The sequence below is a fragment of the Petromyzon marinus genome, chromosome 31 (genome assembly GCF_048934315.1).
Source record: "Petromyzon marinus isolate PM22_M1 ecotype Great Lakes invasive population chromosome 31, UKy_Petmar_22M1.pri1.0, whole genome shotgun sequence".
Lineage (NCBI taxonomy): Eukaryota > Metazoa > Chordata > Hyperoartia > Petromyzontiformes > Petromyzontidae > Petromyzon > Petromyzon marinus.
The window spans coordinates 3,609,015-3,632,313 of NC_133697.1; the positions used below are offsets into that span (position 1 = coordinate 3,609,015).

The following is a 23,299-nucleotide window of genomic DNA, read 5'->3' on the forward strand; positions in this document are numbered from 1 at the left end:
CACGTTCCGTGTCAAAAAAAGGACAAATAAAAAAGGCGACGTTTCGGGCAATGGCCCTTCTTCATAGCAGAAAAAAAATAAACGCGGACTTGTTAGAAAAGGCACCCAGCGCTTGTTGAGTGGAGCTGCCCTGGGAGAAGAAGGGGGTCAAAGGTTGCCGCGAGCTGCGTCTTGAGTCGCCCAGCTGCTGCAGCTGCAGTCTGGCGGAGGGAATCGCTGCTCGTGAAGATGCCGCCGACCTCTTCCACCAGCTGGCGGTCAGGACGCGCTCGGCCGTTCCCATGAACGCGTTTATGTCGGGATGAAACGTTCCTGCGACAACGGCAACGCGTCACCAACAGGCTGCCGCGACACCCGTAGGCGACACTGTGAGCGACACGCGGAGTCGTCACTGTGACACGCGTGGAGAAGTCACTGTGAGTGACACGCGGAGTCGTCACTGTGACACGCGGAGTCGTCACTGTGAGAGACACGTGGAGTCGTCACTGTGAGTGACACGCGGAGTCGTCACTGTGACACGCGGAGTCGTCACTGTGAGAGACACGTGGAGTCGTCACTGTGAGTGACACGCGGAGTCGTCACTGTGAGTGACACGCGGAGTCGTCACTGGGAGTGACACGTGGAGTCGTCACTGTGAGTGACACGTGGAGTCGTCACTGTGAGTGACACGCGGAGTCGTCACTGTGAGCGACACGCGGAGTCGTCACTGTGAGTGACACGCGGAGTCGTCACTGGGAGTGACACGTGGAGTCGTCACTGTGACACGTGGAGTCGTCACTGTGAGTGACACGTGGAGTCGTCACTGTGAGTGACACGCGGAGTCGTCACTGTGAGCGACACGCGGAGTCGTCGCTGGGAGTGACACGCGTGGAGAAGTCACTGTGTCAAGAGGTGGAAGTAAGGAACCGTCCATAAATGACGCCACGCGATTTTGGACGATTTTTTACCCCCCTCCCCTCGTCACACGGCGTCACAAACAGTCAGACCCCCCCTCAAATATGACGTCACAAAGCTCTGCTCCCCCCCCCCAAACCATATTTCCATTTTGAAAATAAACAAGCTTCAAATCGCTTTAAACTATCGTCATTGTAGTGCGTATTTAAAGTGGCGGTGCACTCTGATGTTGTGGGAGAAAACATTTATTAAAAAGTCTATTTAATTAAGTAGAACGTGTTTTCTATATTTATTTAAAGTTGCGCATTTTGATGTGACGTCACATTTCTCAACCCCCCCCCTCTCGTCACACATCGTCACAAATGTCTGACCCCCCCCCTCCCCCTAGGTGCGTGACGTCATTTATGGACGGCCCCTAACGCAACGGAACTGTGGCATGATGCTGCTTCACAAGGCACGCCGCGTCGACGCCAGCAGCCCTGCAGAGGTCCACGTGGCAAGTCAAGAATCTCTCAAATTCGGCGTCGTCACGTGGCGAGCCGGGGAAGGGCAGCGAAGTAAACAAATGAATTGTTATACTGTACCGCTAGCCCCCCGCGTCTTTACTCCAGACCCTGCCCAGCGGTGCTGACGTGTGCTCAACTGACCCCCCCCCACCACGAGACGCACGTTGGGGAGAGAATGGGTGGGGGGGGGGGCCTCATGCAGCAGTGGATTGCCAGGATGGCTGAAAATGGACCGATCACGTGCGTGAGTGAGTCATCGATTTGGCGGGTCAATAGGTCAAGCTCGCGTTACATAAAAGCGCTTCGCCTCCACAGGGGGAGTCAGATCACAGGGCGCGGGTTCACGAGCGGGGAGCCTGCAGCGGTAACGACTACAGGGTAATTCCACCTCTTATGATACTGTGTGAGTGTCACTGTGTGAGTGTCACCCGGTGACACTGCGTGAGTGAGTGACACGCGTGCTGACGCTGTGTGGGTGAGTGACCCGCGGGGACACTGCGTGTGCGAGGCGTTGTGACACTGTGACACGTGGGAGTGTCATTGCGTGTGTGACACGTGGGTGTTACTGTGTGAGTGACACGGGGTGGAGGAGGAGGAGGAGGAAAAGCGAGTTTCCTCCTGTGGTCGTGGACTTAGGCAGGAAGTGGCAAATCGCGAGTGCCGGACCACGCGTGCAGCGAGGGTGAGTATGAGTGTGTGTGAGAGTGTGCATGAGAGAGGGTGTGAGTGTGTGTGTGAGTGTGTGTGTGAGTGTGTGTGAGAGTGTGCATGAGAGAGGGTGTGAGTGTGTGTGTGTGTGAGAGTGTGCATGAGAGAGGGTGTGAGTGTGTGTGTGAGAGTGTGCATGAGAGAGGGTTAGTGTGTGTGTGTGTGAGAGTGTGCATGAGAGAGGGTGTGAGTGTGTGTGTGAGTGTGTGTGTGAGTGTGTGTGTGAGTGTGTGTGAGAGTGTGCATGAGAGAGGGTGTGAGTGTGTGTGTGAGTGTGTGTGTGAGTGTGTGAGTGTGTGTGAGAGTGTGCATGAGAGAGGGTGTGAGTGTGTGTGTGAGAGTGTGCATGAGAGAGGGTTAGTGTGTGTGTGAGTGTGTGTGTGAGTGTGTGTGAGAGTGTGTGTGAGAGTGTGCATGAGGGAGGGTGTGAGTGTGTGAGTGTGTGTGTGAGTGTGTGTGAGAGTGTGCATGAGAGTGGGTGTGAGTGTGTGTGTGAGAGTGCGCATGAGAGAGGGTGAGTGTGTGTGTGAGTGTGTGTGAGAGTGTGCATGAGAGAGGGTGTGAGTGTGTGTGTGTGAGTGTGTGTGAGAGTGTGTGAGAGTGTGCATGAGAGAGGGTGAGTGTGTGTGTGTGAGAGTGTGCATGAGAGAGGGTGTGAGTGTGTGTGTGTGAGTGTGTGTGTGAGTGTGTGTGAGAGTGTGCATGAGAGAGGGTGTGAGTGTGTGTGTGTGTGAGAGTGTGCATGAGAGAGGGTGTGAGTGTGTGTGTGAGAGTGTGCATGAGAGAGGGTTAGTGTGTGTGTGTGTGAGAGTGTGCATGAGAGAGGGTGTGAGTGTGTGTGTGAGTGTGTGTGTGAGTGTGTGTGTGAGTGTGTGTGAGAGTGTGCATGAGAGAGGGTGTGAGTGTGTGTGTGAGTGTGTGTGTGAGTGTGTGTGTGAGTGTGTGAGTGTGTGTGAGAGTGTGCATGAGAGAGGGTGTGAGTGTGTGTGTGAGAGTGTGCATGAGAGAGGGTTAGTGTGTGTGTGAGTGTGTGTGTGAGTGTGTGTGAGAGTGTGTGTGAGAGTGTGCATGAGGGAGGGTGTGAGTGTGTGAGTGTGTGTGTGAGTGTGTGTGAGAGTGTGCATGAGAGTGGGTGTGAGTGTGTGTGTGAGAGTGCGCATGAGAGAGGGTGAGTGTGTGTGTGAGTGTGTGTGAGAGTGTGCATGAGAGAGGGTGTGAGTGTGTGTGTGTGAGTGTGTGTGAGAGTGTGTGAGAGTGTGCATGAGAGAGGGTGAGTGTGTGTGTGTGAGAGTGTGCATGAGAGGGTGTGAGTGTGTGTGTGTGAGTGTGTGTGCATGAGAGAGGGTGTGAGTGTTTGTGAGAGTGTGTGTGAGAGTGTGGGAGAGTGTGCATGAGAGAGGGTGTGAGTGTGTGTGAGAGTGTGTGTGAGGGTGTGCATGAGAGAGGGTGAGTGTGTGTGTGTGTGAGAGTGTGCATGTGGGGAGCGATAGTGTAGCGGTTAGCGCGCTGCACTATGAACCTGGCGACCCAGGTTCGATTCCCGCTCACGGTCAACACCAGTGACTATTATCTAAACCGGTCCCGGGCCTCCCCTAGGTCGACTCAGCCTCAAATGAGTACCTGGGTGCGGTGTGTAAACATCGCCACTAGGGAGACAAAGGCGGTCGGGCGTGGTGCTGGCCACCCACCCCCTCGTGTACCGTTCCGGCCTTCATAGGTGCTCGCTAACAGCACTTGCCCCTACAGTCTGTTAAGGCTATATGGAGGATCTTTGTCTTTTGTGAGAGGGTGTGAGTGTGTGTGAGAGTGTGCGTTGGCCGAGTCATGTAGCCCGCATGCCCAGCCACCGCATGCCGAAACAGCTTTTGTTCGGCCGGATTGAGGGGGCTAAGCGGGCGCGGCACGGACTAGAGAAGAGATGGAGTGATGTGGTACAGGAGGACGTGGAGCTGAGTGGACTTGCCGATGACTGGTACCAGCGGTGTCAAGATCGGCCTCTGTGGAGGAGGCTCGTGAAGGACGCTACTGGGCAGTTGGAGGCAGTCGCCCTCCAACAACAACGGAGGGCGGAGGAGCGACGTTCAGAACAACGCGCGGAGCGCCGGGTGGCTAAAGCACAGCAGGTTGGCACAGTAGGGGGCACAGGTGGTGCATCAGCCAGTCATCTCAGTCAGTCGACCCGTGGCACCTGGGTCTGCCCCGTGACCTCCTGCCAGCGGGCGTTCGACACTTCACGTGGCCTCAGGGTGCACATAGCCTGGCACAAGCGTCGTGGTGATGTCACCGCCACTTAGTGGCGAATGGCGGTTGTTGTTGTTGTTGTGAGAGTGTGTGTGAGAGTGTGTGTGAGAGTGTGTGTGAGAGAGTGTGTGAGTGTGTGTGTGAGAGTGTGTGTGAAAGTGTGTGAGAGAGAGGATGAGCGTGCGTGATGGGGCGGTTGTGGAGAGAGTGGAGTGTTTCCATTGTCTGGGCAGTGTGCTTTTGACTGCGGTTTGACAGCAGAGGTCTCACTCCGTAACAGTCGGACGGAAATGTCTTTTCATTGGCTGCGTATGGCTGTGTGGAAGCTACCCGGTCTGTTGCTCCACACGAAGCTGCGGGTCTTCTCGGTCAGTCATGACTTCCCTCCGCTATGCTTGTGAAACGGGGACCCCTCCAATGGAACATCTCCGCCGGTTAGAAACATTTGGCCTGGCCTGCCGACGATCCATCCTCGATTTAACCAGGCTGGATTGTGTGAGGAGCTCACAAATCATTGAAAGATCTGGACGCAGTCCCATCAACGGGCTCCTCCGGCGGGCAAGGCTGCGTTGACCAGGTCATGTTGCCGATATGCTAAGCCAACGCGTGCCCAAAAAGCTTCCGTTTGGCCGGATAGAGGGGGCTTAAACGGGCACGGCACGGGCCGGAAAATAAATAGACTGACGCGGTACGGGGAAATGTGGAGCTGAGTGGACTCGCTGAAGACTGGTACTAGCGGTGTCAAGATCGGCCTCTATGGAGGAGGCTCGTGAAGGACGCTGCTACTGGGCAGTTGGAGGCAGTCGTCCTCCAGCAACAACGAAGGACAGAGGAGCGACGCTCACAACAACGAGCGGAGCGCTGGGCGGATAAAATGTAGGAAGTTGGCACAGTAGGGGGCACAGGTGATGCATCTTGGCAGTCATCTCAGTCAGTCAACCCTTGGCACCTGGGTCTGTACCTTGACCTGTCAGCGAGCTTTTGACACTTCACATTGCCTCGAAGTGCACCTAGCCTGGCACAGGCGCCCTGGTGACGTCACCCCACTTAGTGGCGAATGGCGGTTGTTGTTGTGTGCGTGAGAGATGGCGAGTGAGAGATGGTGAGTGTGAGTGAGAGATGGTGAGTGTGCGTGAGAGATGGTGAGTGTGAGTGAGAGATGGTGAGTGTGCGTGAGAGATGGTGAGTGAGAGATGGTGAGTGTGCGTGAGAGATGGTGAGTGTGCGTGAGAGATGGTGAGTGTGCGTGAGAGATGGTGAGCGTGCGTGGGAGATGGTGAGTGTGAGATGGTGAGTGTGCGTGAGAGATGGTGAGTGTGCGTGAGAGATGGTGAGTGTGCGTGGGAGATGGTGAGTGAGAGATGGTGAGTGTGCGTGAGAGATGGTGAGTGTGCGTGAGAAATGGTGAGTGTGCGTGAGAGATGGTGAGCGTGCGTGGGAGATGGTGAGTGAGAGATGGTGAGTGTGAGTGAGAGATGGTGAGTGTGCGTGAGAGATGGTGAGTGTGAGTGAGAGATGGTGAGTGTGCGTGAGAGATGGTGAGTATGCGTGAGAGATGGTGAGTGTGAGTGAGAGATGGTGAGTGTGCGTGAGAGATGGTGAGTGTGCGTGGGAGATGGTGAGTGAGAGATGGTGAGTGTGCGTGAGAGATGGTGAGCGTGCGTGAGAGATGGTGAGTGAGAGATGGTGAGTGTGCGTGAGAGATGGTGAGTGTGCGTGAGAGATGGTGAGTGTGCGTGAGAGATGGTGAGCGTGCGTGGGAGATGGTGAGTGTGAGATGGTGAGTGTGCGTGAGAGATGGTGAGTGTGCGTGAGAGATGGTGAGTGTGCGTGGGAGATGGTGAGTGAGAGATGGTGAGTGTGCGTGAGAGATGGTGAGTGTGCGTGAGAAATGGTGAGTGTGCGTGAGAGATGGTGAGCGTGCGTGGGAGATGGTGAGTGAGAGATGGTGAGTGTGAGTGAGAGATGGTGAGTGTGCGTGAGAGATGGTGAGTGTGAGTGAGAGATGGTGAGTGTGCGTGAGAGATGGTGAGTATGCGTGAGAGATGGTGAGTGTGAGTGAGAGATGGTGAGTGTGCGTGAGAGATGGTGAGTGTGCGTGGGAGATGGTGAGTGAGAGATGGTGAGTGTGCGTGAGAGATGGTGAGCGTGCGTGAGAGATGGTGAGTGAGAGATGGTGAGTGTGCGTGAGAGATGGTGAGTGAGAGATGGTGAGTGTGCGTGAGAGATGGTGAGTGTGCGTGAGAGATGGTGAGTGAGAGATGATGAGTGAGAGATGGTGAGCGTGCGTGAGAGATGGTGAGTGTGCGTGAGAGATGTGAGTGTGAGATGGTGAGTGTGCGTGAGAGATGGTGAGTGAGAGATGGTGAGTGAGAGATGGTGAGTGTGCGTGAGAGATGGTGAGTGTGCGTGAGAGATGGTGAGTGAGAGATGATGAGTGAGAGATGGTGTGCGTGAGAGATGGTGAGTGTGCGTGAGAGATGTGAGTGTGAGATGGTGAGTGTGCGTGAGAGATGGTGAGTGAGAGATGGTGAGTGAGAGATGGTGAGTGTGCGTGAGAGATGGTGAGTGTGCGTGAGAGATGGTGAGTGTGCGTGAGAGATGGTGATTGAGAGATGGTGTGCGTGAGAGATGGTGAGTGTCCGTGAGAGATGGTGAGTGAGAGATGGTGAGTGTGCGTGAGAGATGGTGAGTGTGCGTGAGAGATGGTGAGTGTGCGTGAGAGATGGTGATTGAGAGATGGTGAGTGTGCGTGAGAGATGGTGAGTGTGCGTGAGAGATGGTGAGTGTGAGATGGTGAGTGTGCGTGAGAGATGGTGAGTGTGCGTGAGAGATGGTGAGTGAGAGATGGTGAGTGTGCGTGAGAGATGGTGAGTGTGCGTGAGAGATGGTGAGTGTGCGTGAGAGATGGTGATTGAGAGATGGTGAATGTGCGTGAGAGATGGTGAGTGTGCGTGAGAGATGGTGAGTGAGAGATGGTGAGTGAGAGATGGTGAGTGTGCGTGAGAGATGGTGATTGAGAGATGGTGAGTGTGCGTGAGAGATGGTGAGTGTCCGTGAGAGATGGTGAGAGATGGTGAGTGTGCGTGAGAGATGGTGAGTGTGCGTGAGAGATGGTGAGTGTGCGTGAGAGATGGTGAGTGAGAGATGGTGAGTGTGCGTGAGAGATGGTGAGTGTGCGTGAGAGATGGTGAGTGTGAGTGAGAGATGGTGAGTGTGCGTGAGAGATAGTGAGTATGCGTGAGAGATGGTGAGTGTGAGTGAGAGATGGTGAGTGTGCGTGAGAGATGGTGAGTGTGCGTGGGAGATGGTGAGTGAGAGATGGTGAGTGTGCGTGAGAGATGGTGAGCGTGCGTGAGAGATGGTGAGTGAGAGATGGTGAGTGTGCGTGAGAGATGGTGAGTGTGCGTGAGAGATGGTGAGTGTGCGTGAGAGATGGTGAGCGTGCGTGGGAGATGGTGAGTGTGAGATGGTGAGTGTGCGTGAGAGATGGTGAGTGTGCGTGAGAGATGGTGAGTGTGCGTGGGAGATGGTGAGTGAGAGATGGTGAGTGTGCGTGAGAGATGGTGAGTGTGCGTGAGAAATGGTGAGTGTGCGTGAGAGATGGTGAGCGTGCGTGGGAGATGGTGAGTGAGAGATGGTGAGTGTGAGTGAGAGATGGTGAGTGTGCGTGAGAGATGGTGAGTGTGAGTGAGAGATGGTGAGTGTGCGTGAGAGATGGTGAGTATGCGTGAGAGATGGTGAGTGTGAGTGAGAGATGGTGAGTGTGCGTGAGAGATGGTGAGTGTGCGTGGGAGATGGTGAGTGAGAGATGGTGAGTGTGCGTGAGAGATGGTGAGCGTGCGTGAGAGATGGTGAGTGAGAGATGGTGAGTGTGCGTGAGAGATGGTGAGTGAGAGATGGTGAGTGTGCGTGAGAGATGGTGAGTGTGCGTGAGAGATGGTGAGTGAGAGATGATGAGTGAGAGATGGTGAGCGTGCGTGAGAGATGGTGAGTGTGCGTGAGAGATGTGAGTGTGAGATGGTGAGTGTGCGTGAGAGATGGTGAGTGAGAGATGGTGAGTGAGAGATGGTGAGTGTGCGTGAGAGATGGTGAGTGTGCGTGAGAGATGGTGAGTGAGAGATGATGAGTGAGAGATGGTGTGCGTGAGAGATGGTGAGTGTGCGTGAGAGATGTGAGTGTGAGATGGTGAGTGTGCGTGAGAGATGGTGAGTGAGAGATGGTGAGTGAGAGATGGTGAGTGTGCGTGAGAGATGGTGAGTGTGCGTGAGAGATGGTGAGTGTGCGTGAGAGATGGTGATTGAGAGATGGTGTGCGTGAGAGATGGTGAGTGTCCGTGAGAGATGGTGAGTGAGAGATGGTGAGTGTGCGTGAGAGATGGTGAGTGTGCGTGAGAGATGGTGAGTGTGCGTGAGAGATGGTGATTGAGAGATGGTGAGTGTGCGTGAGAGATGGTGAGTGTGCGTGAGAGATGGTGAGTGTGAGATGGTGAGTGTGCGTGAGAGATGGTGAGTGTGCGTGAGAGATGGTGAGTGAGAGATGGTGAGTGTGCGTGAGAGATGGTGAGTGTGCGTGAGAGATGGTGAGTGTGCGTGAGAGATGGTGATTGAGAGATGGTGAATGTGCGTGAGAGATGGTGAGTGTGCGTGAGAGATGGTGAGTGAGAGATGGTGAGTGAGAGATGGTGAGTGTGCGTGAGAGATGGTGATTGAGAGATGGTGAGTGTGCGTGAGAGATGGTGAGTGTCCGTGAGAGATGGTGAGAGATGGTGAGTGTGCGTGAGAGATGGTGAGTGTGCGTGAGAGATGGTGAGTGTGCGTGAGAGATGGTGAGTGAGAGATGGTGAGTGTGCGTGAGAGATGGTGAGTGTGCGTGAGAGATGGTGAGTGTGCGTGAGAGATGGTGAGTGAGAGATGGTGAGTGAGAGATGGTGAGTGTGCGTGAGAGATGGTGAGTGTGCGTGAGAGATGGTGAGTGAGAGATGGTGAGTGAGAGATGGTGAGTGTGCGTGAGAGATGGTGAGTGAGAGATGGTGAGTGTGCGTGAGAGATGGTGAGTGTGCGTGAGACAGGGTCTTTGTATTTAGAAGTCTCTGAATTAAATACTTTTTTTTCCCGCGCACGGACAGAGCTGGCGCGCATTTTATGAATTTATTGATTTTAGTGCAAAGTTCTGAGTCAAGGGCGGCTCCGTCTGCAGGGTGCAACGTACTTTAACAGCGATAACAAGAGATGAGCATGTTGTGCATTGGTGTTCCGTCATGCGTAACACGTGTGACATGCTGGACAGTGGTATTATGCAGTGTACCAGCAGGAACCGGTTGGACTTTCGCCGTAAAAGGATGGCGAATATGTACGTTTTATCAGTTGGTATCTTTGTTTTATACATTTGAATATTTCAGTATCTTAATGAATAAAACATGTTTTCAGTTATGTATTGTGGCATGAACAGCATTTGAACAAATACAATAATTTGTTTAAATATAATTTAAACAAATAAAATGTATTTGTATAATTGTTCAATCTTGACTTAAAGCTTTCGTGACTGCGGGAATTAATGTTCATTGGTTCTTTCGGTAAAGTCACGTAGATCGAAAAAATAATTAAAGAAATATCACGACGTTTCGATCGCAACGCAAGCAACCGTCATCAGGTGAAAACATAACGGGAGTGCTGCTGAGGCAGGATGTTGTAAATATTTGAGATGGGTATAGCCCAAGGGTCATAAGCGAAGTGGGCGGGGCTAGTGATGGAATTTGCATGTCAATGTAAGATCGGGTAAATCGGAGAGATTAGCATGTCAATGTAAGGGGGACTGTGTGCACTGTTGTCTTGGTGCGGTCTGGGGAATGTTTTTGCTGTTGTTTTACTGCCTTTTGCAAGTTCGGGAAGTGATGACGCAATTCAAACTAATATACTTGATTTGTTTAAGTGGCAGCCGCGGTGGTGAGATGTTATTTTACTCGCCAGGTATGCAGGAGATTCGGGGGTTCGATCCCGACCTTGACACCTGCTGTATATTTGCAGTTTATCCCCGTGGTCGCATTTGATTTTTTTTCCCCCGGGCCCTCCGGATTTTTTCCCTCCACATTTAGAAACATGCATTGAGATTAATGAGATTGTTTAGATTCGTTTGCTGCTGCAAATTTCCGCACAAGCCACTTTGTTGAGGTATCATTTGTGGCCATGTCGCTTCTGAAACAATAAGTGAATACCTCAGTGGGCTTTGCCTGATAGGATGGGGATGGTTTAGTTGTTGTATTTGTATGTTTATAGGTGAATTGTTTAACTTTCTTCTACTTTGCACGACTATCGTGTTTTCATTCTGTTTGTTGTTGTAACGTTCTTACCCCATGCCCCTACTTGGACGTCTGTCAAAAAGAGCTTCATGGCTCATCGGATTCCTCCTGCAGTATAAATAAATATTCTGATTCGGTCTGTCCCCATGTGTAACAAAGGCGGCCGCGTGTGGTCCTGGCCTCACGCCGTTCCGGATTTAATATGCGCTCGCTCGCTCGCACCCCTCGGGCCGACAGCTGCACGGGGGATCTTTGTCTTATTCTGCATACCGACAGTATTGCGTAAATGTGCCGGTGTGTATGTATATATCTCAGCACGTGCATGTGCACGTTGCATATCTTTGCCTGTGTGTGCCTGTCTGTCTGCTGGTCTCCCACCCCCCCGTGCGGCCGAAGTCAACGGGCCCACTCCCCACCAGCCCCCCCCGCCCCGCCCCCCCGGACTCACGAGTCCCTGCACCCCCTCCCCCTGCTCCACCCCTGAGTTCCGCGGGACACCAGAACGGTCAGGCGTGGCCATGGCGTGCAGCCAGCTGTCCGTGCAGCTCATGTCGTGGGCCCTCGGGGTCGGAGGAGTGGCCTACCTGTTCCACCAGCAGCGCCACCACACGCAGTACGGGCGCTACCAGGCGGCGGGGACGGCGCTGCCGGCGCGCCTCGCGTGGTTCCTGCAGGAGCTGCCGTCTTTCCTCGTGCCCGTGCTGCTCCTGCTGGGCGCCGGCGGGGCGGACACCCTGCCCCTGCCCAACGCGCTGCTTCTTCTCATGTTCTGCGGCCACTACTTCCAGAGGTGGGACGGCATTGAGCTGGGTGCACGTGGGCAGCTTTCACAGCTAGACCCTCAGCCCTCCCCCCCCCCTCCTTGGGCCTACTCTTCCCTTGGACCGCTCGTGAATTTGACCCGGCCGGACCCCTCACCTTAGCCCCCCCCTCCCCCCCACACGCCCCGCAGGACATTCGTGTTCTCGCTGCTGAGTAACGGGAGGCCCACGCCACTCGTCATCGTGGCCTACGCCTTCGCCTTCTGCTCCTACAACGGCTTCCTGCAGGGTCACCAGCTCCTGCACTGCGTGGCATACCCGCCCTGGTGGCACCGCGATCCTAGGTTCATCGCAGGTAGGAAGGGGACTCCATGGCCAGGTAGGGGTGGGGGAGCGATGGGGAAGGGCTGGGGGGGGGGGGCGTGTCCCACGCGGAGTCTTTGTTTGCCAAGTCACCGAGCTAAATGCAGAGCGCAAGTCTCCGGTTGCATCTAATTCTCATAGCAAGCTACGTGGAATTTTCCACTTTTAAAAAGCCCAATCGAGTCTGAAGACTCGTTTCAAAAGGGTTCCCGCATCGGAGTGTTTGGCGAGTCCCACGCATCAGCGAGTGGAAGCGGCCGCTTGATTTTAAACAACGCGTGGAGGGTCCGGGATGCATCCGCTCAGCAGCAGCTACTGCTACAGATACTGCTGCAGATACTGCTGCTGCTGCTGACCGCGAGGCAAGGATCCCGGGCCTGGAGGGCGGACAGCGCGATCCGCGAGCGGTCGGGGCGAATTGATGAACATTCTAAATGTTTGAAAAGCTGACGGGCTCTATACGGGCGCGGCCAGCAACAAACAGCACGATCAGAGTTAATTTTGCACGTAAAATTGTACACGGAAAATTAACTCTGATTCATAATTGGGTTTTTTTTATTTGGGTTGGGTCGTGTTAAAAAAATGTGTGTCGTAAATCTTCCTCCACCCGACAATTAATAAAGATGCCAAGTGTATTACCGCTTTCGCAGCAGCGTCGCTGTTCTTGTTGTTGGAAAGCGATCTCACGACATTGGACATTGGCTAACGACGTGTCGCGGGACAATACATCTCTGATCGATCAGAGCTGCTCACCTGACGATGCTGAATGTAATCTCCGGCGAAACGTCGTTGCCATGTACACGTGGTGAGATCGCTCCCCAACGACAACACTTGGCACGTTTGACCACGTGACACTTTCATCAATAAGCTGTGTCGGCTGGATGAGGGATTTACGACACACTTTTTTGTTTGTTACACCACCCAACTCACCCAAAACAAAAATCCATGAATCACGATCAGAGTTGTAATAAGTGGCAGAGACGTCACCGCGACGCTTGTACCAGGCTAGGTACATCTTGAGGCCACCTGAATTATAGAATGCTCTCGCTGCTGGCAGGAGGTGACGGAACAGACCCAGGTATCGACTGAATGAGATGACTTTGCAGATGCCCTACATGGTGCCCCCCGAACTGTGCCAACATGCTGGGTTTTATCCGCCCGGCGTTCCACTCGTTGTTGTGGGCTTCGCTATGAATCACCCTACATACACACAGGCACACTGGCAAAAGAAATACAAATATAGCCCGTATAGCATCATATATAGGCTGTTTGGTGAAGTGCTATAAGCGAGGAACATCGAAAGGCTGCCCGGCACGGCAGTGCTGATATTTTCATATCGCACCAGGGTACAAACACAACAACAACAACAGCCAGAACTCACGAACAGCTTGTGCCAGGCTAGGTGCACACACAATAGCACGTGTGAGGAACTCCCATGGCACCGTACGAAGCCAACCGTGCGTGCTAATCGGCAGTGCGGGGCAAGGACAACAAACGAACCGCAAAAAAGCGTAAAATCATCCGCACTTCGAGACGGGGACGTCAGCAGCTGCTGAGCACAGGGCTCAATGGGCGAAAGCGTCACGAGAAGAGCGACAAACAGCACTGTCAGGCTTGTAATAGACAAGCGTGAACGACACGTTGCTGGAATAGAGCGAGGCCATTGTTGTTAAGAGTTTGTAGAGAAGAGAAACGATGGGAAGCGGGAACTCCAACGTGAAGCAGTGGGAGGGGAGTGTCGTGAGCTGCAGTGCCAGGCTAGGTGCACACTCGCACGCAGTGACGGGCTCTGTGGTCGCGTTCAGGGGTCCTGCTGTTCGCGCTGGGCATGGGGATCAACATCCACAGCGACAGCATCCTGCGGGGTCTGCGACGCCCCGGAGACACCCACTACAGCATCCCACAAGGTGGGGAACCCCTACACACACACACAGGGGTACCCCTACACACACACAGGGGTACCCCTACACACACACAGGGGTACCCCTACACACAGGGGGTGCACCCCTACACACAGGGGGGTACCCCTACACACACAGGGGTACCCCTACACACAGGGGGTACCCCTACACACAGCGGGTACCCCTACACACAGGGGTACCCCTACACACAGCGGGTGCACCCCTATACACAGGGGGTACCCCTACACACACACGGGGTGTACCCCTACACACAGGGGGTGCACCCCTACACACAGGGGGGTACCCCTACACACACATGGGGGTACCCCTACGCACATGGGGGTACCCCTACACACACACAGGGTGCACCCCTACACACACAGGGGTACCCCTACACACACACAGGGGCACCCCTACACACACAGGGGTACCCCTACACACACATGGGGGTACCCCTACACACACAGGGGTACCCCTACACACACGCGGGGGATACACACGGTTTGGGATGGTCATTGAGACTCGGGTTCGTCTGGAGACGCAGGATTCCAACCCCTGCCCATAGTAAAATGGACTTCCATGGTGAACTGGGCTCCCATGGTCAACTGGACTTCCATGGTAAACTGGACTTCCATGGTGAACTGGACTTCCATGGTTAACTGGACTTCCATGGTGAACTTACTTCCCCATGGTAAACTGGACTTCCATGGTAAACTGGACTCCCATGGTAAACTGGAGTTCCATGGTAAATTGGACTTCCATGGTAAACTGGACTCCCATGATAAATTGGAGTTCCATGGTAGACTGTACTTCCATAGTAAGCTGGACTTCCATGGTAAACTGGAGTTCCATGGTAAACTGGAGTTCCATAGTAAACTGGAGTTCCATGGTAAACTGGACTCCCATGGTAAACTGGACTTCCATAGTAAGCTGGACTTCCATGGTAAACTGGACTTCCATAGTAAGCTGGACTTCCATGGTAAACTGGAGTTCCATAGTAAGCTGGACTTCCATGGTAAACTGGAGTTCCATGGTAAACTGTAGTTCCATAGTAAACTGGACTTCCAACGAAAATAAGAAAAAAAGAGGCATTTAATGTTTCGAATTGCAAGAGCCGCCACTGCAGTCCTTAAAGAGGAGTCACCGCATGCGGCTCCGGAGCCGCCGGTTGGTGGGCCCTGCTGCAGAAGGCAGGGCCTGAGGCAGCCGGCTCCTCTCGACGAGCAGGCACCGTGAGGACGCGGCGTGGAAGCGCACCTCACGCTCCGTGGCGATTCACAGCTGGGGCACCGACTTCTTCGTTGATTTGTTGATGTCGTCCTCACCGATTGCGAAAGCTTTCTATAATACAGTGAGGAAGTAGCCTCGTTAAGTCCACGTTGTGTTCACGGAGACGCGACGCACGACAACACCACAGGGGTAACTCGCCACGGGATGCCTTGATAGGGGATAACTGGACACGGGATGACACGTGACCCCACATGGACCCCTGCAGGGGGTCTGTTCGAGCTGGTGTCGGGCGCGAACTTCCTGGGCGAGATCGTGGAGTGGAGCGGCTTCGCGCTGGCATCATGGTCGCTCCCCGCGGCGACCTTCTGCATCTTCACCGTGTGCGCCATCGGGCCTCGCGCCGTCCACCACCACCAGTACGACATCATCACCATCATCATCACAATCACCACCAACATCACCATCATCACCATCACCATCATCACCATCACCACCACCATCACCACCATCACCACCAGCACCACCATCACCATCACCACCACCACCACCATCACTACCACTATCACTACCACCATCACCACCACCATCACCACCATCACCATCACCACCATCACCATCATCACTATCACTACCATCACCACCAACACCATCACCATCATCACTACCATCACCATCATCACTATCACTACCATCACCATCATCACTATCACTACCATCACCATCACCACCATCACCATCACCACCATCACCACCACCACCATCACCATCACCACCATCACCATCATCACCATCACTACCATCACCACCAACACCATCACCATCATCACTACCATCACCATCATCACTATCACTACCATCACCATCATCACTATCACTACCATCACCACCATCACCATCACCACCATCACCACCACCAACACCACCATCACCACCATCACTACCATCACCATCACCACTATCACTACCATCACCATCACCATCATCACTATCACTACCATCACCATCACCACCATCACCATCACCACCATCACCATAATCACCATCACTACCATCACCACCAACACCACCACTATCACTACCATCACTATCACTACCATCACCACCACCATCACCATCACCACCACCATCACCACCACCGCCACCACCATCACCATCACCACTATCACCATCACCACCATCACCACCATCACCATCACCACTACCACTATCACTACCACTACCAGTACGACATCACCACCACCACCATCACCACAACCATCACCATCACCACCATCACCATCACCACCACCATCACCACCACCATCACTATCACCACCAACACCACCACCACCATCATCACCACTACCACCATCACTACCATCACCATCATCACCACCACTACCATCACCATCACCACTACCAACATCACCACCATCACCACCATCACCACCACCATCACCACCACCATCACCACCACCATCACCACCACCATCACCACCACCACCATCAGCACCATCACCACCACCATTACCACCACCATCACCACCACCATCACCACCACCACCATCACCACCATCACCACCACCATCACCACCACCACCACCATCACCACCACCATCTCCACCACCACCATCACCACCACCATCACCACCACCACCATCACCACCACCACCACCACCATCTCCACCACCATCTCCACCACCATCATCACCACCACCATCACCACCATCCACACCACCATCTCCACCACCATCACCACCACCATCTCCACCACCATCACCACCACCATCACCACCACCATCACCACAAACCCACCAACACCATCACCACCACCACTACTATCACTATCATCACCATCACCACTATCACCACCACTATCACTACCACCACCACCATCACCACCACCATCACCACCATCACCACCACCATCACCACCATCACCACCATCACCACAACCACCACCATCACCACCATCACCACCACCACCATCACCACCACCAGTACGACATCTCCACCACCATCACCACCACCATCACCACCATCACCACCATCACCACCACCATCACCACCACCACCACCATCACCACCACCATCTCCACCACCACCATCACCACCACCATCACCACCACCATCACCACCACCACCACCACCATCACCACCATCACCACCACCATCACCACCACCACCACCATCACCACCACCATCTCCACCACCACCATCACCACCACCATCACCACCACCACCATCACCACCACCACCACCACCATCTCCACCACCATCTCCACCACCATCATCACCACCACCATCACCACCATCCACACCACCATCTCCACCACCATCACCACCACCATCTCCACCACCATCACCACCACCATCACCACCACCATCACCACAAACCCACCAACACCATCACCACCACCACTACTATCACTATCATCACCATCACCACTATCACCACCACTATCACTACCACCACCACCATCACCACCACCATCACCACCATCACCACCACCATCACCACCATCACCACCATCACCACAACCACCACCATCACCACCATCACCACCACCACCATCACCACCACCAGTACGACATCTCCACCACCATCACCACCACCATCACCACCATCACCACCACCAGTACGACATCTCCACCACCATCACCACCATCACCACCACCATCACCACCACCACCACCACCATCACCACCACCATCACCACCACCAGTACGACATCACCACCACCACCATCACCACCACCATCACCACCATCACCACCATCACCACCACCATCACCATCACCACCATCACCACCACCAGTACGACATCACCACCAACATCACCACCACCACCATCACTACCATCACCACCACCAGTACGACATCTCCACCACCATCACCACCATCACCACCACCATCTCCACCACCATCTCCACCACCATCACCACCATCATCACCACCATCACCACCACCACCATCACCACCACCATCACCACCACCATCTCCACCACCACCACCACCATCACCACCACCACTACTATCACTATCATCACCATCTCCACCACCACCACCATCACCACCACCACCACCACCACCATCACCACCACCATCACCAGCACTACCACCACCATCACCACCATCACCACCACCAGCACCACCACCATCACAACCACCATCACCACCATCACCACCGCCATCTCCACCACCACCACCATCACCATAATCACCACCTCCACCATCACCACCACCACCATCACCACCACCACCACCACCAACACCATCACCACCACCGGCATCTTCACCGTGTGCTCCATCGGGCCACGCGCCGTCCACCACCACCAGTATAACATCTCCACCACCATCACTACCACCATCATCACCACCATCACCACCATCACCACCACCATCACCACCACCATCACCACCACCACCACCATCACCACCACCATCACCACCACCATTCACTATCTTCACAATGTACGCCTTCGGCCCGTGCACCATCCACCATCACCAGTACATAATCACCACTATTGTTATTCCCATCACTACGATAAGCAGCAATAGTTACAACGCCACCATAATCTTTACCACCGTCACCATTATCATCACCACCATAACCCGTAAGACATAATCACATTATAATGTGATGATCATTATCACCATCTACCATAACCCGTATAACCTTACCGCTACCATCAGCACCATCTCCATCACCAGAAGGACCTCATATCCGTCTGTATCACCACCGCCATCACCACCATCACCACCACCATCACCACCATCACCACCACCATCACCACCATCACCACCACCATCACCACCAACACCATCACCACCACCACCACTATCACTATCATCACCATCACCACTACCACCACCACTATCACTACCATCACCATCACCACCACCATCTCCACCACCACCATCACCACCACCATCACCACCATCACCACCACCACCATCACAACCACCACCACCATCACCACCACCATCACCACCACCACCACCACCACCATCACCACCACCACCATCACCACCACCACCACCACCACCACCACAACCACCACCACCATCACCACCATCACCACCACCATCACCACCACCATCACCACCACCACCAGTACGACATCTCCACCACCATCACCACCATCACCACCACCAGTACGACATCTCCACCACCATCACCACCATCACCACCACCATCACCACCACCACCACCACCATCACCACCACCATCACCACCACCATCACCACCACCATCACCACCACCATCACCACCACCAGTACGACATCACCACCACCATCACCACCACCACCATCACCACCACCATCACCACCACCATCACCACCACCATCACCACCACCACCATCACCACCACCATCACCACCACCACTACCATCACCACCACCAGTACGACATCTCCATCACCACCATCACCACCACCATCTCCACCACCATCTCCACCACCATCACCACCATCATCACCACCATCACCACCACCACCATCACCACCACCACCATCACCACCACCATCTCCACCACCACCACCATCACCACCACCACTACTATCACTATCATCACCATCTCCACCTCCACCACCATCACCACCACCACCACCACCATCATCACCACCACCACCACCATCACCACCACCACCATAACCACCACCATCTCCACCATCACCAGCACTACCACCACCATCACCACCACCATCACCACCACCATCACCACCACCACCACCATCACCACCACCATTCACTATCTTCACAATGTACGCCTTCGGCCCGTGCACCATCCACCATCACCAGTACATAATCACCACTATTGTTATACCCATCACTACGATAAGCAGCAATAGTTACAACGCCACCATAATCTTTACCACCGTCACCATTATCATCACCACCATAACCCGTAAGACATAATCACATTATAATGTGATGATCATTATCACCATCTACCATAACCCGTATAACCTTACCGCTACCATCAGCACCATCTCCATCACCAGAAGGACCTCATATCCGTCTGTATCACCACCACCATCACCACCATCACCGCAGCGAGGGCAACCGGAAGACATCCACATCACATCGGTAACGTCACCGCCATCGCCCAGATCACCGCTGCGCCATTGTCTTCGAGTTCACTAAACCCGGTGTCTCCATTGCAGATTCTACCTCGAAAAGTTCAAGAACTACCCCAAGTCGCGTCGCGCGCTCATCCCCTTCCTCCTGTGAGCCAGGAGCCAGGGGCTGAGAGCCAGGAGCCATTGGAGGCGCGCGGTGCCAATGACCGTGATGTCATCGTAGTTAATTATAAGAAGCACAGTCGTGCCTGCACCGACATTGATCGAACGAATGAGCGAATGACTGAATGAATGACTGGCTGACCGATTGAGTGATTGCATTGGCAGACTCACTGACCCACTCGTTGACTGACTAAATTACGAATTGACAAGCTCGCTATCCGATTAATGAATTGCCTGACTGCTTGCCTGACAGGCAGCTCAATGAATCGCCTATGGAGCGACTGGTTGTATAGCCCACTGATTGACGATTTGACCTGACTGTTTTACTGGCTGGATGACCTCAATGAGGGACTCCTCATTCACTCACTAATTGGTTGAATCACTGTTTGACCCACGAGCTTACTTGATGATTGGCTGGCTACCTCATCCACTTACTAATTAACGGGAGACGTTTCATTTAAACCGGAAGAACCCGATGAGCTATTTTCATATTCAGGTGACGAACGGGCTCACCGGATACCTCGATTTGATTCACCGACCGATTGGCTAGCCCACTGACCCACTAATTGACCGACTGGCTAGCCCACTGACTCACTGACTGACTGGCTAGCCCACTCACTCACTAATTGACCGACTGACTGGTTAGCCCACTGACTCACTAACTGACCGACTGGATAGCCCACTGACTCACCGACTGACTGGTTAGCCCACTGACGCACCGACTGACTGGTTAGCCCACTGACTCACTAACTCACCGACTGACTGGTTAGCCCACTGACTCACCAACTGACTGACTGGTTAGCCCACTGACTCACCAACTGACCGACTGGCTAGCCCACTGACTCACCGACTGACTGGATAGCCCACTGACTCACTAATTGACCAACTGGATAGCCCACTGACTCACCGACTCACTGGTTAGCCCACTGACTCACTAACTGACCGACTGGCTATCCCACTGACGCACCGACTGACTGGTTAGCCCACTGACTCACTAACTGACCAACTGGTTAGCCCACTGACTCACTAACTGACTGGTTAGCCCACTGACTCACTAATTGACCTTCTGGCTAGCCCACTGACTCACCGACTGACTGGATAGCCCACTGACTCACTAATTGACCAACTGGATAGCCCACTGACTCACCGACTGACTGGTTAGCCCACTGACTCACCAACTGACCGACTGACTAGCCCACTGACTCACTAACTGACCGACTGACTAGCCCACTGACTCACTAACTCACCGACTGACTGGTTAGCCCACTGACTCACCAACTGACCGACTGACTAGCCCACTGACTCACTAACTGACCGACTGAGTAGCCCACTGACTCACTAACTCACCGACTGACTGGTTAGCCCATTGACTCACCAACTGACCGACTGACTAGCTCACTGACTCACTAACTGACCGACTGGCTAGCCCATTGACTGGCTTGCTAATTGATGATTTAGTTAGAGCCGGGGGATTTATCTCCCCCCGCGAGTCCGCGCGTCACGATCCCCGCATCGCGGCCAATGGCGAGGGTGCCCGGAGGATCTGCCCCGCGGGAGGGCACGGCACTGCGGGGCGATGAGGCTGTGATGTAAATGCAATGATGGGGATTTGATGGGAGTATGATGCGGATGACGGGACTGTGACCTGAAATCATGCAGCGATCGCTCGTCTGTGTTGAGCAACTCGCGCTGTGTAATAAACACTGCATGTCGTGATTTCTGAACGTGTGGTTCGCGTCGTGAACTTAATGGGGGTCTGTCACGACCCCTGATCCCACCCGGACCCCTGATCCCATGAATCCCCCCTCCACTTACTCAATCTCTTGCTACCACTGCGTAGGTGTTCGCGGTTGTGCTGCTCCGTTTCGGGTCGTCCTGCCTGTTGTTCAGCACGATGTCCGTCGTTTCGCTCCACGGAACTGAATATTTAAGCTTAAACAATTCAGATACTGGTTAACCCCCCCCCCCCCCCCCCCAGCACGTGGATCGAAACGTTGGACATCGTGCCGCCGAACAGCACGCACGCGGCCCAACCGGAGCAAACGTGGGGAGATCCATTGTCTCAGAACTCCGATCCATCGGGAGACCGCACGGACAATCAATCCCCCGCTGCCCCCCCCCCCCGCCATTGAACCACCCCGGGAGTCTTAATATCTCAGATTTTGTGGTGAAGTCGAGGGCTGTGGGGGGGGGGCTTGTGCCTCGCTCCCACGTTAAGTAAAAGTTCCCACCCGCGCTCAGCGCAGTGGGGCCAGCCAATTGGGGCCCGAGGAGAAGCGCACACCTCCTCCCAGTTGCTGCCGTGAGCCAATCAGGGGCGAGAGTCGCACACGTGGGTTTAGGTAGAAAACGGGATCCGAGTCCACAAGAGCGACTCGTCCCGTGCATTTGAGTCCCTGTGAACCCCACGTGCTGCCCCAACCTTTAGCCTTCAATTACCTCCCCCCCAATTGCCCACCCCCCAATTGCCCACCCCTCCCCCCACCAATTACCTTGGCGAGGCCCGCTCACGCATCGCCCGACCGCCAGCGCTACCATCGCCATCAGTGATTTATTGCAATAAAACCTCCATCATCATCACCGCCACCGCCACCGCAAATTAATCCTCAACGCCGAGCTAGGGGACTCGGCCGAGAGCGAGAGAGAGGACGTGCAGTGCGGAGACGGAGCGATGAAAGTGAGCTGGTGTAGCAGCAGGTGGAGGATTGTTGTCGCATCGCGGGGTCGTGAGAGATGCCAACGGTCTGGGGAGGCCTTCATCCAGCAGTGGAGCGAGCACGGCTGCCGGCGATGGTCACGACGATCTTGACTCCGAAACGATCCGACGTGAAGCGAGAATCCAAACTCGCCAATAGCCCTGTGGCCCGCAAAAAGGAACAATACACAATAGGCGACGTTTCGGGCCACGACCCTTCTTTCTTCATAGCAGTTAGACAGAGTGACCCCCCCCCCCCCCCCCCACAGAGAGCCCTGGGGTTGGCGACGAAGCCGCGTGTGGAATGAAAGCGTTCGGTACGCGCCCTGACCAATAGCCCGGGAGCCCAGGCGAGCCGAGCCAGGGCTCACGACACAGAACCTGGCACCACGACACAGAACCTGGCTCCAGGAGCCACGACACAGAACCTGGCTCCACGACACGGAACCTGGCACCACGACACAGAACCTGGCA

General features: G+C 54.3%; 1 protein-coding gene across 2 annotated transcripts; it reads left to right on the top strand.

Annotated features, from left to right (window-relative positions):
* The first annotated feature begins 1,684 nt into the window (after positions 1-1,684).
* Positions 1,685-20,248, top strand: LOC116947671 (3-oxo-5-alpha-steroid 4-dehydrogenase 2-like). Of its 2 annotated transcripts, XM_076071005.1 has the most exons (6): positions 1,685-1,778; positions 11,044-11,437; positions 11,600-11,763; positions 13,577-13,678; positions 15,168-15,318; positions 20,053-20,248. In XM_076071005.1, the coding sequence occupies exons 2-6, from the start codon at positions 11,166-11,168 to the stop codon at positions 20,117-20,119; spliced, it is 756 nt and encodes a 251-aa protein (XP_075927120.1). In that variant the 5' UTR covers positions 1,685-1,778; positions 11,044-11,165; the 3' UTR covers positions 20,120-20,248. The 2 variants fall into 2 exon arrangements, with proteins under 2 accessions (XP_075927120.1, XP_032819559.2); XM_032963668.2 differs by lacking the exon at positions 1,685-1,778 and having other exon boundaries at positions 8,774-11,437.
* The last annotated feature ends 3,051 nt before the right edge of the window (positions 20,249-23,299 follow it).

Bases quoted from the DNA above. Each gene is read 5' to 3' on its own strand.
- LOC116947671 (XM_032963668.2), top strand. From the start codon at position 10,794: ATGTGTAACAAAGGCGGCCGCGTGTGGTCCTGGCCTCACGCCGTTCCG. The intron at 11,438-11,599 runs GTGGGACGGCAT...CACGCCCCGCAG, and splicing joins TGCGGCCACTACTTCCAGAG to GACATTCGTGTTCTCGCTGC. The intron at 11,764-13,576 runs GTAGGAAGGGGA...GGTCGCGTTCAG, and splicing joins CGATCCTAGGTTCATCGCAG to GGGTCCTGCTGTTCGCGCTG.